General features: G+C 48.1%; 1 protein-coding gene across 1 annotated transcript in view; it reads left to right on the top strand.

The window, feature by feature from the left end:
• Window positions 1–13181, top strand: part of PLAT (plasminogen activator, tissue type) — a 32243-nt gene extending 19062 nt beyond the window's left edge. The window contains exons 5-14 of the mRNA XM_007962322.3: window positions 707–817; window positions 1150–1324; window positions 3244–3335; window positions 5543–5714; window positions 6405–6490; window positions 7745–7940; window positions 8052–8188; window positions 8366–8506; window positions 9367–9533; window positions 12267–13181. Coding sequence (XP_007960513.2) covers window positions 707–817; window positions 1150–1324; window positions 3244–3335; window positions 5543–5714; window positions 6405–6490; window positions 7745–7940; window positions 8052–8188; window positions 8366–8506; window positions 9367–9533; window positions 12267–12425 — 1436 coding nt within the window. The 3' untranslated portion in view covers window positions 12426–13181. The remainder of the gene's footprint in view (window positions 1–706; window positions 818–1149; window positions 1325–3243; window positions 3336–5542; window positions 5715–6404; window positions 6491–7744; window positions 7941–8051; window positions 8189–8365; window positions 8507–9366; window positions 9534–12266) is intronic.
• The last annotated feature ends 3381 nt before the right edge of the window (window positions 13182–16562 follow it).

Below are 16562 nucleotides of genomic sequence, written 5' to 3'. Positions count from 1 at the left end.
CTGCAGTTATCTATGATTGTGCCACTGCACTTCAGCCTCGGTGACAGGGCAAGCCCCCATCTCTAAAACAAAACAAAACAACACAACATAAACAAAAACAAAAACACAGAAAAGCCCAGTACAAATCGACTTTAAGCTGAGGCTTCAAGTTCAGGGGTCCGGTCTCATGAGCTCTGTCCTTCATGGTCCCCAGCAAGTTCAAATCTTCAAAAGGAGCCTCCAGGCCTGTTCGGCCTTAGGCAAAGGTGAAGGTATAAGCAGAAAAGGGAGCAAGACCAAGTGACCTTGGGCAAATGCCCAATTGCCTCAGTTTCCTCAGCTGTAAAGAGGCAGGAATAACAGTACACACTTCATGGTTTGCTGTGAGGATTAAATTAGCTAATTTTTGTAGACTGTACAACAGTGCCTGGCACGTAGAGCACATTCTTAATATTTTAACTCACATCATCCTTGGAGCTGCTTTGAAAGTACAGGGGACCCTTGAACAACACTTGTCTGACCTGCAGGGTCCACTTATGCATGGATTTTTTTCAACCCAAAGGCAGGATGAAAACAGTATTTGTAGGCTGTGGAACAGTATTTGTAGCGTGTTGCCCACTGCGGGACTTGAGTGTGTGTGGATTGTGGTAGACAGCGCTCCTGGAACCAAGGCGCGAGCACACAGAGGGAGGCTGTCATTAGGGGCTTCCTTGTTTATACTCAACAGGTTGCAGCGAGCCAAGGTGTTTCAATGGCGGCACCTGCCAGCAGGCCCTGTACTTCTCAGATTTCGTGTGCCAGTGCCCTGAAGGATTTGCTGGGAAGCACTGTGAAATAGGTGAGTAGGTGGGAGCATGTGAGAGGAGCTGAAATCCCACCTCCCCAGTTCTCCCCCACAGGAAGGAAAGGTAGGGTGCGGATGGCAGGGCCAAGGGTGGGGGCCAGGGACAGCAAAGGCGCTTCTGCCATGGGTCAGGAAGCACAGTGCCAGGCAGCAGGCAGAGCCCAGGTGTGAACCTGGATCCAGGCTGGCACCCTCACCGCCCAGCCTATGGCTTCCCAGCCAGCCTGCGTCAGGCCTGGGGGATGACAGGGCAGAGAGGGGAGCCTCCTGAGGGCTGAATGAAAGGGGATTCCCATGTGAGGCATCCGTGCCCTGCTTTCCATCAGATACCAGGGCCACATGCTACGAGGACCAGGGCATCAGCTACAGAGGCACATGGAGCACAGCAGAGAGCGGCGCCGAGTGCACCAACTGGAACAGCAGTGCGCTGGCCCAGAAGCCCTACAGTGGGCGGAGGCCTGACGCCATCAGGCTGGGCTTGGGGAACCACAACTACTGCAGGTGAGGGCACATCCCCCAGGAGGGTTTCCCCCGTAAGAAGCTGCTATGGCTGGGGAAGGATTCTGTCAGATCTGTCAGGGTTCTCCCAAGAAACATAACCAATATAGGATGGATGGATCGATGGATGGATGGATCGATGGATGGATGGATGGATGGATGGATGGATGGATGGATGGACAGATGATAAATAGATGATAGATGGATAGATGATAGATGATAGACAGATGATAGGTGATACATTGATAGATAATAGATGATTGATAGATGATAGATTAGATAGATGATAGATACATAGATGATAGATAGTAGATGTAAGATGATAGATGATAGATAGATGACGGACAGATAGATGATAGAGAGATAGGAGAGAGAGAAAAAGAGAGAGAGTGTGTGTGAACCCAAAGTATCTGAGACAGGTCTCAATCAATTTAGAAAGTTGATTTTGCCAAGGTTAAGGACACCCCTGTGACACAGCCTCAGGAGGTCCTGAGGACATGTGCCCAAGGTGGTCAGGGCACAACTTGCCTTTAGACATTTTAGGGAGTCATGAGACATCAATCAGCATGTGTGAGGTGTACATCCGTTTGGTCTGGAAAGGTGGGATAACTTGAAGCAAGGGCTTCCAGGCCATAGGTAGGTAAGAGACAAAAGGCTGTATTCTGAGTCCTTGATCAGTTTTTCACTGAACACACAATTGAGTCTGGCTCAGTTGATCTGCATTTTTACATAAACAATAGGGCAGAGGAAGCAATCAAATATGCATTTGTCTCAGGTAAGCAGAGGGATGACTTTCTGTCCTGCACCTGGGAAGATCAGCTATCCATTGACAATGCCAAGGTGAAAGTCAACAGAACTGTTTTAGGGTAAAGATCTTCAGGCCCACAAGGAATTTCCTTGTAGGGAATTAAAACAAAAACAAAAAAACAAAAAAACACCTTTGCAACTACCTTATTGAGGAATAAAATGAGAGGCAGGTTAGCCATAGTTCCTGGCTTGACATTTCCCTTGGCTCACTGACGCTGGGGTCCCCAGATTTGTTTTCCTTTCACACCAGATAGAAAGACATTTATGTTAAGGAACTGGCTGACAGGATCGTGGGGGCTGGCAAGTCTGAAACATGTAGGTAAGCCAGGCTGGAAATGCAGGCAGGAGCTGAGGCTGCTGTCTTAAGGCAGAATTTCTTATTCAGGAAACCTCATATTTGCTCTTAAGGCCTTTAAGTAATTGGATGAGGCCCAACTACATTATCTAGGACAATTTCCTTTTCTAAAGTCAGCCGGCTGTAGGTATTAACCACATCTATAAAACACTTTCACAACTCCTAGATGAATGTTTGATTAACTGACTGGGTGCCACAGCCTGGCCAAGTTGACACATAAGACTATTCCAGTCCACGCCTTGTCATCTTGGCACCCACATGCAACTCCTTAAACCATACTTCACCGCCAAGTAAACACAGGAACGAAATCATACTCCTGCCTAACATGATACAACTACCAGTGTATAACCAAAACTGCACTCCTGGCTGGGCGCAGTGGCTCATGCCTGTAATCCCAGCACTTTGGGAGGCCGAGGCAGGTGGATCGCCTGAGGTCAGGAGTTCAAGACCAGCCTGGCCAACACGGCGAAACCTCGTCTCTACTAAAAATATAAAAATTAGCCAGGCATAGTGGTGGGTGCCTGTAATCCCAGCTACTCAGGAAGCTGAGGCTGGAGAAATGCCCAAACCCAGGAAGCAGAAGTTGCGGTGAGCAGAGATGCGCTGCTGCACTCCAGCCTGGGAGAAAGAGCGAGACTCTGTCTCAAAAAAAAAAAAAAAGCACTCCCCATTCCTCCAGAAAAGGATACTAAACCTTGGGTCCTAGAGGAGAGGCTTCACCTTTGACCTACCCTGGCCCTTCCCTTGGCTGATTTTTCAGAAACCCAGACCGAGACTCAAAGCCCTGGTGCTACGTCTTTAAGGCGGGGAAGTACAGTTCAGAGTTCTGCAGCACCCCCGCCTGCTCTGAGGGTAAGTGGCAACCATCCCGCCTTTCCCTGAGTGTCCCTGGGGGAGGAGAGTCTGGGAGGACAGGCCGACAGCCCTCCTGCACCTGAGGGGGGAAAGGGGAGGCCAGGAGTGAGTCATTTTGGTTGCAGAGGGAAGAAAGACAGGACTTAGGTCTGTGCCTGGGCTTGGCCTCTGACTGGCTATTTGTCTGACCTGGAGCTGATCTCCTCACACTCTGACCCTCAGTTTCCTCCACTATGGAGGAGAGGATGGGGCTGAATCAGTGGTTTTCAGTCCTTTTGAGAATGAATGAAGATTCTCCCTTTTTTGATTAATGGGTGAATGGGCCTTTCTCTCTCTTTTGCTCCCTCTCAAACCTTTTAATGCAAAAACAAACAAACAAACAAAAAAACCAAACTTCCAAAATTGAACAAAGAAAATATTAAGTTACAAGGCCAGGCACAGTGGCTTATGCCTGTAATCCCAGCACTTTGGAAGGCTGAGGCGGGTGGATAACCTGAGGTCAGGAGTTTGAGACCAGCCTGGCCAACATGATGAAACTGTGTGCCTACTAAAAATACAAAAATTAGCTGGGTGTGGTGGCAGGCACCTGTAGTCCCAGCTACTCAGGAGGCTGAGGCAGGAGAATTGCTTGAACCTGGGAGGTGGAGGTTTCAGTGAGCCAAGATGATGTCACTGCACTCCAACCTGGGCGATGGAATAAAAAAACTGTTTCAAATAAAAAAAAAAGAAAGAAAAAAACCCTAAGTTACAGAAAGGTACTTTGAATTCAGTAGTGCTTTTACAAATCATTACATTATTTATCACAGCACTATCAAAGATATTTTTTTAAGTTCTAAATATTTTTAGGGCAGGCACAGTGGCTCATGTCTATAATCCCAGCACTTTGGGAGGCTGAGGCGGGAGAACTGCTTGAGCCCAGGAGTTTGAGACCAGCCTGGGCAACAAAGTGAGACTCCATCTCTACAAAAAATACAAAAATTAGTAAGGTGTGGTGGCACATGCCGATAGTCCCAGCTGCTTGGGAGCCTGAGGTGGGAGGATCGTTTGAGCCCGGGAGATTGAGGCCGTGGTGAGCAATGATTGTGCCACTGCACTCCAGCCTGGGTGACAGTGTGATCCTGTCTCAAAATAAATACATAAATATGTGTGTGTGTGTGTGTGTGTGTATATAAAAAACACACACATATATTAAATTTGTACATGATATATATAAACACGCATCAGCTATGTGCATTCAGCACCCAAGTCCACAGGTGATGCCTGTGACTCTGAAGACTATATGGTGACTCTAAAGCATCCTCCCCATCCCCCATGATCTGGTCTAAATGAGGACTTGCAGATCTAGATAATCTTGAAAATCCCTTCCATTTATGGTATTTATGTATAGAAGTACGCTTTGTCAGTTTCAGGTGGGGAGAAAAAAATGGAAAAATGGGGGAAATAGATGAAAACAGGCAGCACTCTACGGCTCATCCCCTCCTCCTTCCCAAGCCCATCATCAGATCCTCAGGACACTGGCAGACACAGTCTGAGAAATAACTCCCACCCCAGCCCTACTGAAGCACCTTGGTTCACCACAGCCTGTTAAGTGTATACAAGGAAACCCCTACCAGCTTTCAAAGCAGCTCCAGAAACAGTCCCCACTCATGGAACTCAGCAGCCTTCCTGCTGAACCTGAAGATGCCCCCAGTCTCTCTCTCAACACAGCAATCTAGGGAGCCACTTCTGGTGGAGATGAAACCCCCCCTGCCATCTCTAAGTAAAAGGACTCAAAGAAGGGGAAAAAGGCTCAGGCCGGGCGCGGTGGCTCACACCTGTAATCATAGCACTTTGGGAGGCTGAGGCAGGTGGATCACCTGAGGTCAGGAGTTCAAGACCAGCCTGACCAACATGGTGAAACCCCATCTCAACTAAAAATACAAAATTAGCCTAGCATGGTGGCGCATGCCTGTAACCCCACCTACTTGGGAGGCTGAATTAGGAGAATCGCTTGAACCCAGGAGGTGGCAGTTGCAGTGAGCTGAGATCGCACATTACACTCCAGCCTGGGCAACAAAAGGGGAAGTGTGAGGTGTTACACTCTTCTCAGTGCCAGGCTAGTGGCCTCCAGCTTCCCCGGCCGGCAGCTCTTCTTCAAGCCCCAGCCCTGACTTGCATGCTTCAGAATTTGTTTTTGTTTCAGTTTGAGAATTCTTTTCTTCTAGGAAACAGTGACTGCTACTTTGGGAATGGGTTAGCCTACCGTGGCACCCACAGCCTCACCGCATCGGGTGCCTCCTGCCTCCCGTGGAATTCCATGATCCTGATAGGCAAGGTTTACACAGCACAGAACTCCAATGCCCAGGCACTGGGCCTGGGCAAACATAATTACTGCCGGTAGGTAGCACAGGGGCGGGGGGTTCAGGTTTTGGCAGAACGTGGGATTAGGGTGTGAGATGGGGGAAGATTCAATGCCTCAAGTTACATGACAGACCCAGTATGTGGGAAACACCCATCGATACTATCTAGTCCAACCTCTTCACTTGCTAGAATAACACTTATTGTGAAAAGGAAGGTCTGCCAGTTTTCCAACCCAAATCCCAAGGGTCCTGGCCTGTAACCATTTAGTCCTCAGTTGTTCTCATGACATCTTTATTCCAACGATTTGTAAGAGTTCCATAACAGGACAGCTCACACAGTTCTGCCCAACAACCCTATGAGATTAGAACACTGCATTACTGATTGCATAACAAAGTTAAAGAGAAGTTCTCCTAGGGTGGGGGTGTGCCACAAAGTCAAGATGAACTCGGCGTCCTCCCTCCCAGCTCAGTGGTTTTCATCGGTTTACTGAGTCTCCTACTCTTACATGGCCTGTGATGTGACTGAAAATGGGATTGAAAACCTTAAACTCCTGACCTGGTCTGGTGGTGTACGCCTGTAATCCCAGCACTTTGGGAGGTTGAGGCAGGAGAATCACTTGAGCCCACGAGTTCAAGACCAACCTGGGCAACATGGCAAGACCCTATCTCTGTAAAAATTAAAAAAGAAGAAGATAAAAAGGAAACGTTAAACTCTCTTATCATTTAGGAATCCTGATGGGGACGCCAAGCCCTGGTGCCACGTGCTGAAGAACCGCAGGCTGACATGGGAGTACTGTGACGTGCCCTCCTGCTGTAAGGACTGGGCCCCAGCCACCTCCCTGCACCTGGTTTCCCTTCTTCATCATCTCCTCGCCACTTTCTAGGCCTCCATGGCTGTCCGGTGCAGACTGCGTGCCTACCAGACTTCCAGGCTGGGTGGGGAGGGGGCTTCCATGACTGAAGCCATGGTGGGTGGACAGGTGTCCATGTCCCATGCATGGGGGTGGTGGGGAGTGGCGAGAAGAAAGAAAAGAACACAGCAACCTCTCTGAGAAGTCAGTAGGCTCTACCCCACTCTCTCTAGACGCCTCTATTGGTGATGCTGAGAGTAATGGGGAATGAGGAGGAGGCCTCGCATGCATGGCTCCTTAGATAATAAAGTGCCTTCACCACATTCGTCCAATAGCGTGGTGGAGGTGGTCTTCCCACCTCCAGTTCACTGAGTAGGAAGCAGTCTCCCAGACGCCAGGTGGCCTGCCCAAGCTTGCTGGGCGCCAGGAGGTAAAGCCAGGGCCTGCCCTCATGCCCTCTGACCCCAAGGCATGTACTTCCACTGTGAGCTCTCCCACGTTTCCTGCTGACCTAGTTCACACAGGGGAGCTGGCTCACGACGTGGGTGAGAGATACGAGATTCAAGTTGGTGCATATTGCTACAAAATGAAACTTTAGTTTGGAAATGGCTGGAGAGTAGGTTATTAATCAGCTCCTGTGAACACACAGATCAACCATGTTCCCCAAGGAACACAAGTCTAATTGGGACGATGAGACACAGACCACCAGCTAACTCACACCCAAGGACATTAGTGTGAGTCCACAGTGGTCCGTGTCCCTAAGCTCCTCAGAGCTGAGCGGGGGGGGACGTCAGGAAAGCTTTGTGAGGAGGCAGGATTGCACATGGGCCTTGAAGCATGCGTAAGGTTGGGCAGATGGAAAAGAAATGAGCAGACATTCCTCAGAAGGAAGCTGCAATCCTTTATTTCTTAGGCCAGGAAATGGCTGTAGGAAAACATTAGAAGAAATGAAGGATGACAGATCCCCAGTTTTGGAGTCAAACATACTTGGGAACTAATCCGGGTGCCACTGCAACCTTGGGCCAAAAAAAGGAGTCTCCGCCTCCTGAAACTCATTGCTGTGAGAACTAAAGAGAATGTATGGACAACACTTGGCATGCTGATCCCACCAAGTGAAAGTTGTGGTTTTACAGCCACGCAGATGGCCCCCTCCCTCAACCTACACACATGCAGGAGGCCTGTGGGTCTGACAGCTTCCTCATCCTTTCCTCCGAAGCCACCTGCGGCCTGAGACAGTACAGCCAGCCTCAGTTTCGCATCAAAGGAGGGCTCTTCGCCGACATCGCCTCCCACCCCTGGCAGGCTGCCATCTTTGTCAAGCACAGGAGGTCGCCGGGAGAGCGGTTCCTGTGCGGGGGCATACTCATCAGCTCCTGCTGGATTCTCTCCGCCGCCCACTGCTTCCAGGAGAGGTAGGGGCTCGGAAACCTAGCTGGTTTTTCCACCCTCTAAGGCCTAGAAACCAAGCCCTTTAGGGGAAATCCCACAGCAAAAATAGCATTCTAAGGCTGTTTCTCCACCAGGTTTCCACCCCACCACCTGACGGTGATCTTGGGCAGAACATACCGGGTGGTCCCTGGTGAGGAAGAGCAGAAGTTTGAAGTAGAAAAATACATTGTCCATAAGGAATTCGATGATGACACATACGACAATGACATTGGTAAGAGCTCGTCATTCCCGGCTCCAGTTCACACTCAGATCACACAACACACCCACATGCACTCACCTGTGTTTACACGCACGGGCCTCCTCCTCCAGCCCCTGCCCCTCCTGCGTGTTCCTCCCCTCCCAGGGACGTGGCCCTCACGCCCGCTCACTCCTCCTTTCTCTCTCCCAGCGCTACTGCAGCTGAAATCAGATTCGTCCCACTGTGCACAGGAGAGCAGCGTGGTCCGCACTGTGTGCCTCCCCCCAGCGGACCTGCAGCTGCCGGACTGGACTGAGTGTGAGCTCTCCGGCTACGGCAAGCATGAGGCCTGTAAGTGGAAGGATGTCTCGGCCCCATCCTGTCTGCAGGACAGCAGGGGAGGCTGCGGTCCACCAGAGGAAAATGGGGTCAGGAGAGTGAGGTTCCAGCCCAGGTCAGGCACTGACACCAGTCCCCTGTCTCCCTGTGAAGTGGGGGTCTGTCTCTGCTGTCCCTGCCTCACAGGGACACTGCAGGCCAGGAAAGAACACAACAGTATGAAGACCTCAAAGTGCTGCAGGTGTTGGGAAGGTTCTGAGTAGGAAGTGGAGTACAGTAGCTAAGCATGTGGGTTCTGGGAAGCTGGAGTTGCATAGACCCAATTTCAAATCCCACTTGCTGAACTATGTGACCGTGGACATGGACTTTTATTTTGAACTGTTCCCAGCCTCAGTTTCCTCATTGGTAAAGTGGAGACAGAACTATCTCCCTAATTAGATTAGGAGGGTTAAATGAGATACCATTGAACAAATGGTTGTCAGCTGGGGTGATTCTGTCCCCCAGGAAACGTTTGGCGAGGTCTGGAGACATTTTTGGTTGTTACAGTTCAGGGTGAGGGTTAACACCAGCCTTCAGTGAGTGCAGCCAGGGACGCTGCACACTGCAGGGCTCAGGACTGTCCCCGTCCCCCACAACAGGGACCTGCCTGGTCCGAAGCATCAGCAGTGCCACTAGGGAGAGGCTGGGGGTTCAGTCCCGGAATCCTGTTGTTTTTGTGGGTCAAAACGATAAAATACCAGCAGTGTCATAGGATTCGACCTAATATATGTTGAATCTAGATCAATGTTAGCTATTGGAAAATTTGGCTTTCTCTTTCTAAAAGGTTTAGAAATAACTTTCCCTAAAACCATATGACGGTTCTCCCCTTTCAGTGTCTCCTGTCTATTCGGAGCGGCTGAAGGAGGCTCATGTCAGACTGTACCCATCCAGCCGCTGCACATCACAACACTTACTTAACAGAACGGTCACCGACAACATGCTGTGTGCTGGAGACACTCGGAGCGGCGGGCCCCAGGCGAACCTGCACGACGCCTGCCAGGTAAACAGGAGTGGTGCGCCCATGCTGGGCACAACCCAGGGGAAAATGCCCCTGGGACAACAGGTTCTTCACCAAGGAAAAAAGTTATCACCAGAGTGATTGCCTCTTAGCGATACCCCTGGGGATTCTAGATGAGGGCCTCAGAGAATAAAGCAACTGGAGGAAGATCAAAGTCCCCTAAACCTAAGAACTTTAAACTGCAGGAAATTTCCCCAGGATCTGTACAAGAAACTCCACCTGTACAGGATTTCCTTTCAGCCCAGGCAATTGACTGACTGTTGAAGTGATGGTGAGAGCCACACAATTAAGAAATGTTTGCCACGGCCTGGTGTGGTGGCTCACGCCTGTAATCCCAGCACTTTGGGAGGCTAAGGCGGGCGGATCACCTGAGGTCAGGAGTTCGAGACCAGCCTGACCAACATGGAGAAACCCCATCTCTAATAAAAATACAAAATTAGCCTGGCGTGGTGGCACATGCCTGTATTCCCAGCTACTCGAGAGGCTGAGGCAGGAGAATCGCTTGAATCCAGGAGGCAGAGGTTGCAGTGAGCCGAGATTGCGCCATTGCACTCCAGCCTAGGCAACAAGAGCGAAACTCGGTCTCAAAAAAAAAAAAAAAAAGAAAGAAAGAAGTGTTTGCCTCTGTTGGTGCTAGAGAATTGGAGTCTGCTTTGTAGAAGGAGAAGGTAGGAAGGCAACTTATTGGGAAGCAGGATCTACATGATGCGAGAAAGAAGTTTTCAAAACTCACATTCAGCCCTAATACTCTGGGAAAGCACACTATTTGGAGTCCTTTGTGTGGGCATCCTTATCAGAATTAGTACTTATATTTCATGATTAGCCAGATACTGGGGTGCGGGAGGACAGGCCAGTCTGCTGGTATTAAGACCTACACATAGCCAAGGAATTGATCTTCCTCAGACATTTCAGTGTCTGCAGTGTGCCAAGCTCTTCTTCAGGGGCTGGGGGTAGAAGAGATACAAAGAGAAGTGAGGCCAGGCTCTGGCACTGAAGGATGTGTGGGCTTTGTTTTTGCAAGGCAGTCATATCAGCGGTTTCCCCTCTGATTCCCTGACAGTACTTAGTTTCTTTTTGAATGGTTACTTCAGAAACCTCAGCTGTACCACCCAGCTTACACTCCAAAAACAAAAAGGTTGTACCAAAGTGAAACCATTATCTATCTGCATGCTTAAAAGCAAAACCAAATCATTTTAATTTAAGAACAGCTAACAATTACCAAGACTTTTACTAGATGTCTTCCATTGCTTTTCACGCATTTTTCTACTGAATGCCATAACCACCCTATGGTTAGTATTAATATTATCTCTATGGTACCGATAAGAACACCATGATTAGTCTAAGGCCGCTCAGCTAGTAGGTGGTGGAGCCAAGTCAGGGTTTTTGAGGCCTGAAACGTTTGAGTAATTAACTCTACTTTACCAGAATAGATACAGCCTAATCCTCCAGAGGACCAAGACAACTGAGATACCATTTTCCCACTCTTCAGTAAGTCTCCACTTAACAGCATGCCAGGAAAAACAGGTTCTTAGAAACTGCAACTGTTAAGTGAAATGACGTATAACAAAACCAATTTTACCATCAGCTAATTCCAAAACCAATTTTACCATCAGCTAATCGATATAAATAAGAGTTGGTCAGGTGCGGTGACTCATCCCTATAATCCCAGCACTTTGAGAGGCTGAGGCAGGCAGATCACCTGACCAAGGAGACCAGCCTGACCAACATGGTGAAACCCTGTCTCCACTAAAAACACAAAAATTAGCCAGGTGTGGTGGTGCATGCCCATAAGCACGAGAATTGCTTGAACCCCGGAGGCGGAGGCCACAATGAGCTGAGATTGCGCCACTGCACCCTAGCCTGGGTGGGTGACAGAGTGAGACTCCATCTCAAAAAAAAAAAAAAAAAAAAAAGACAAAAAGAGTGAAGCTCTTGTGGCAATATTTCTAGTCATAAAAATATCATCAAACTTCTAAAGATCCAAAACACTTCTAACATTCAATATTGAAATAAATACAACATTTAAGAAAGGTTAATAAAAACAAATGGTATTTATTCACCCAATTTTTGGAGAATAAGTGAGTGATGGCAGTCGAAATAGTGGTGGGTTAATTCAGGGAATAAATGTTTGCAAAGCAAAAATGGTAAGGAACACCTTACTACCATGAAGTTCAAAAACAATCACAAATAGGGCAGGCTCCCTGACTGCCTCCACACCTCACAGTTTATCATCATTCATTCGTGTATTTATCATAGACCAGACAGATTTTTACTTTATAACACTTTGTATTCATTCATTCATTTTCCAACCTGCTTATTTGAATTCAGGGTCTCAGGTGGGGGTGGCCAGAGCCACCTGGCAGCTCAGGGTACCAGGCAGGACCAGCCCTGGACAGATGCCACCAACCTATTGCAGAGCCACTGACACCCACACTCACTCAGACTGGGCCCATGTAGACACATCCTCAGTTGGCCTAACGTGCAAGCTTTGGGATGTGGAAGAAAACCAGGATACCTGGACAAAACCCAGGCAGACAGTGTCCCCAGACAGGAATTGATTTTTTTTTCTTGTCAATGTTATAATGAAATGACATTGAATGGAATATTATTGAAGGGCTTGCTGTATTTTGAAGAATACAATGTTCATGCTGCACATACTTTCTCCAGATAGTCTGCTTTTTTTTGCAAACACTAAACCTGCTATCTCCTTTGCAGGGTGATTCGGGAGGCCCCCTGGTGTGTCTGAATGGTGGCCACATGACTTTGGTGGGCATCATCAGCTGGGGCCTGGGCTGTGGACAGAAGGATGTCCCGGGTGTGTACACCAAGGTCACCAACTACCTAGACTGGATTCAAGACAACATGCAACCGTGACCAGGAACAACCGACTCCTCAAAAGCAAATGAGACCCCGCCTCTTCCTCTTCAGAAGACACTGCAAAGGCAGAGTGCTTCTCTATACAGACATCTCCAGACCCACCACACTGCAGGAGCGGGAGGAGACCCTATAGGAGAGGGAAGAGTGCATTTTCCCAGATACTTCCCATTTTGGAAGTTTTCAGGAGTTGGTCTGATTGCAGGATGCTCTGTCAGATGGGAAGACATGAATGCACACTAGCCTTTCCAGGAATGCCTCCTCCCAGGGCAGAAAGTGGCCATGCCACCCTGTTTTCAGCTAAAGCTCAACCTCCTGACCTGTCACCGTGAGCAGCTTTGGAAACAGGACCACAAAGATAAAAGTATGTCTCAATAGTAAAAGATAACAAGATCTTTCAGGAAAGACAGATTGCATTAGAAACAGACAGTATATTTATAGACACAAGAGCCCAGCAGGGCCTCAACGTTGGGGCAGGCTGGCCAGCCCGTCATGTTCCTCAAAAGCACCCTTGACATCAAGTCTCCTTCCCCTTTACCCACTCCCCGGCTCTCGGAAGGTATTCCTTTTGTGTACAGTGTAAAGTGTAAATCCTTTTTCTTTATAAACTTGAGAGTAGCATGAAAGAATTGTATCATTTGAACAACTACGCTTTAGCATATTTATAGCAATCCATGTTAATTTTTACTGTTGCCACAACCCTGTTTTATACTATACTTAATAAATTCAGATATATTTTTCACGGTTTTTCCAAAATCAGAGTGGAATGGTTTTGATATAGATGCTGTATCCCGTTTTTTCATGTTCACATTTTAAAATCATTTGGAATTCTGCTTCACTCGTTCAACATGTACACAACACCTGTAACATACAAGGCTAGGTGCTCCAGAACAGGAAAAGGAGGAACAGGGATGCTTGGTCTGATGGGATGATCGGCATTTCGAGAAGTACTGAGGTACAATGGAGCTGGCCACAAAAGGGCAGACTTGTAGTGGAACTCAGTTGCAAGAGGGTTTGGGGAATCTTAAGGAAAAGAATAACTGGGTGAGATGTGGACTGTGGACAGGTGTGGAAAAGGCACTCTCCATGGAGATGTGAGTATCTAGAGGACCAAGAGAGGGGAATACAGGGAGAAATGAGGAGTTGAGCTTGTCTGAAGTGAACTTCAGGGAGAGGAACATAGGCTGGAATTTAGATTATGGGGGCTCTGAACACCAAACTGATTTTGGACTTAATTGACTTAATTCTGTAGGCAACCAGCAGCCATGGAGATTTCTGCTCAGGGAAGTGAGGAACTAAGCATGCCCTAGGAAAATTAACCAGAGGGTGGCTGGCCAGCGAGCAGACAGCAGGAGAGGAATGTTATGGGGATAGGGAGGAAGAACCTCGCACGACCTTGCTAACACAGCAACATCCCAACTGTTGGTTCGGCCTAGAAGCTGGTATTTGGGCCATCTGTTTCCCATTCTGTCTTAATTTTCTGCTCATTAGCAAGAACCCCTAGACCAGTCCACACAAGTATGTTATCTAAGTAAGGTTGCATTCTGCTTCTCTTAGATTACTTTCTACTCGTGAGATGCAACCCCTATTCCTGGCTGCTGCCTGGCAGCTTTTGTTCTCGCTGACATCCTAGTTCCAAGAATAAATCAGATGCTGCAATGCTGCTGTTGGGGATATGCTGACACAGCTCCTCAGAGAGGAGAAAGGTGGTCTCTCTGGTGGAGTTGTCAGAACTGCTCAGTTTAGAGGTTCTTGGAAAAGACGTTTAAACTCACAAAAGAAAGAGATTCTTTAACACCCAAGAGCTTGATTGGGGTGGGGGGAGGCAGTGGGGGACATCCCTGAAGTGCTGAAGTCCCTAGGCCAGTAAGTAAATGCAGGTCACAGAGACTTAAGTCACATATTTCTTGACTTCCGACTGCTCACTTGCATGTTCTACAATTTTTAGACAGATGTGTATCTCAGTCATTTCAGAAAAACATTGTCTGAGGCCAGGAACGGTGGCTCATGCCTATAATTCCAACACTTTAGGAGGTTGAGGTGGGCCGATCACTCGAGGCCAGGAGTTCGAGACCAGCCTGGCCAACATGGCGAAACCCCAATTCTACTAAAAATACAAAAGTTAGCCAGGTGCGGTGGTGCATGCCTGTGGCTCCAGCTACTTGGAACAGAGGCAGGAGAATCACTTGAGCCTGGGAGGCAGAGGTTGCAGTGAGCCAAAATTGTGTCACTACACTAAGGCCTGGGCAACTCTGTCTAAAAAAAAAAAAAAAAAAAGAAAGAAAAAAAAAAAAGAAAAACACTGAGGATCAGTACAAAGGAACCCCCAGCCACTGAATCTCTGGCAGAAATTCAGCTGATTTCATCCCCTCCCCCTTTGCAGGACAAGCTCTTCTTCAGGATTAATGAAATGAACTGAGGCAATGAGGCCCCTGGGGATGGAAAAGGGAGGTTAAAAGGCCCCAGCATTCCTCCCACACAGTCTTGGAACCACAGACTAGATAGAGACAATTGCTCAGAAGAGGCCCCTGACTGAGGGACGGGGCCCCAGCCCAGCGAGGCAAATTCTAAAACACAAAGAGCAACACACCATTACTGGGAACGGGTGTCAGGGGAAATTAAATATCATCTCCTCATTATTCCCAGCTAGTTAATAAAACAAATAGATGGTAACAGCCCAGGAGAACAAGATCTCCACGTACCTGTGCAACTCTTCCTACTGGGTGAAGACCTAGAGGAACTCGGATGGTGACACTGTACCCTCCCAGAGCCCCAGTCATGTCTGTTTATCAAAAAGTGCATAAACTTTTGGTTACACTTAACTTCAAAAGCCAAAGACTCATGCAATCCTCAGTACTCAGGATCTTGGAGGAAGTTTGAATTTGAAATTCAATTTCCTTTTATTTATTTTGTTTTATTTTGAGATGGGGTCTCACTCTTTTTGCCCAGGCTGGAGTGCAGTGGCGCGATCTCGGCTTACTGCAACCTCCACCTCACGGGTTCAAGCGATTCTCCTGCCTCAGCCTCCCGAGTAGCTGGGATTACAGGTGCCCGCCACCAGGCCCGGCTAATTTTTGTATTTTTCAGTAGAGATGGGTTTTGTCATGTTGGCCAGGCTGGTCAAATTTCCTTTTAAAAATTCTAACAGTTTGCCAGGCACGGGGGCTCATGCCTGTAATCCCAGCACTTTGGGAGGCCGAGGCGGGCAGATCATGAGTTCAGGAGTTCAAGACCAGCCTGGCCAACATAGTGAAACCCTGTCTCTACTAAAAATACAAAAAAAAAAAAAAAATTTAGCTGGGCATGGTGGTAGGCGCCTGTAAACCTAGCTACTCAGGAGTGTGAGGCAGGAGAAAAGCTTGAACTCAGGAGGTGGAGATTGCACTGAGCCGAGATCACTCCACTGCACACCAGCCCAGGCAACAGTGCGAGACTCCATCTCAAAAAAAAAAAAAAAAAAATTCTAACTATTAACATAATGAGTATTGATGGCATAGAGTCCCCACCTACCGGCCATAGAGAAAAGTACATGTATACAACCAACTTCCTCTGCCACCACCAGGATCAGAGCACCAGGAGCACAGGCAAAGAGGCAGTCAACGCTGGCTGAGAGGGAGAAGGGGTGGAGCACTAGCTGGCACTGAACACTCACAGCGACTACACACAAGTTTTAAGGTCTTTTCACGGCCATGAGATGTTTACAGAAAATCGTTACAGGTGTGGTGTAACAATCGGCTCCCAGTGCCTTATCTTGTAAGAAGGCTGTCCTGGAATAAAGATGCCAAGTACTGTGACACCCTGTTTCAAGCCTAAATTAACAAGACACGAGAAGCAGGTCAAGAGAATGGGGAAAGTGCTAGACTAAATGCCTGCAGCTTCAACGGTTTCGTCTTTTAAAACCCTGGTGAAAAATAACTAGCACAACCCTAAAAATGATGTTAATATCAGTATCCGCTATCTTCCAGATGCGACCAGAGAACTGATCGAAACACATGCTTTAGGTCTGCTGGCTGGAGAGGACAGAAGCGGTAAGATCCTCCCAAGTTGATGAGTTCCTTACTCACTGCTTCCACTGAGGTGTGAGTGGCATAGCATTATTGTTAGTTCTGGTAACAAACCACTTAGGACACAGAGGAC

This window comes from Chlorocebus sabaeus, chromosome 8 (genome assembly GCF_047675955.1).
Source record: "Chlorocebus sabaeus isolate Y175 chromosome 8, mChlSab1.0.hap1, whole genome shotgun sequence".
Classification (NCBI taxonomy): Eukaryota; Metazoa; Chordata; class Mammalia; order Primates; family Cercopithecidae; genus Chlorocebus; species Chlorocebus sabaeus.
This window is presented reverse-complemented; position numbering and strand designations above follow the sequence as displayed.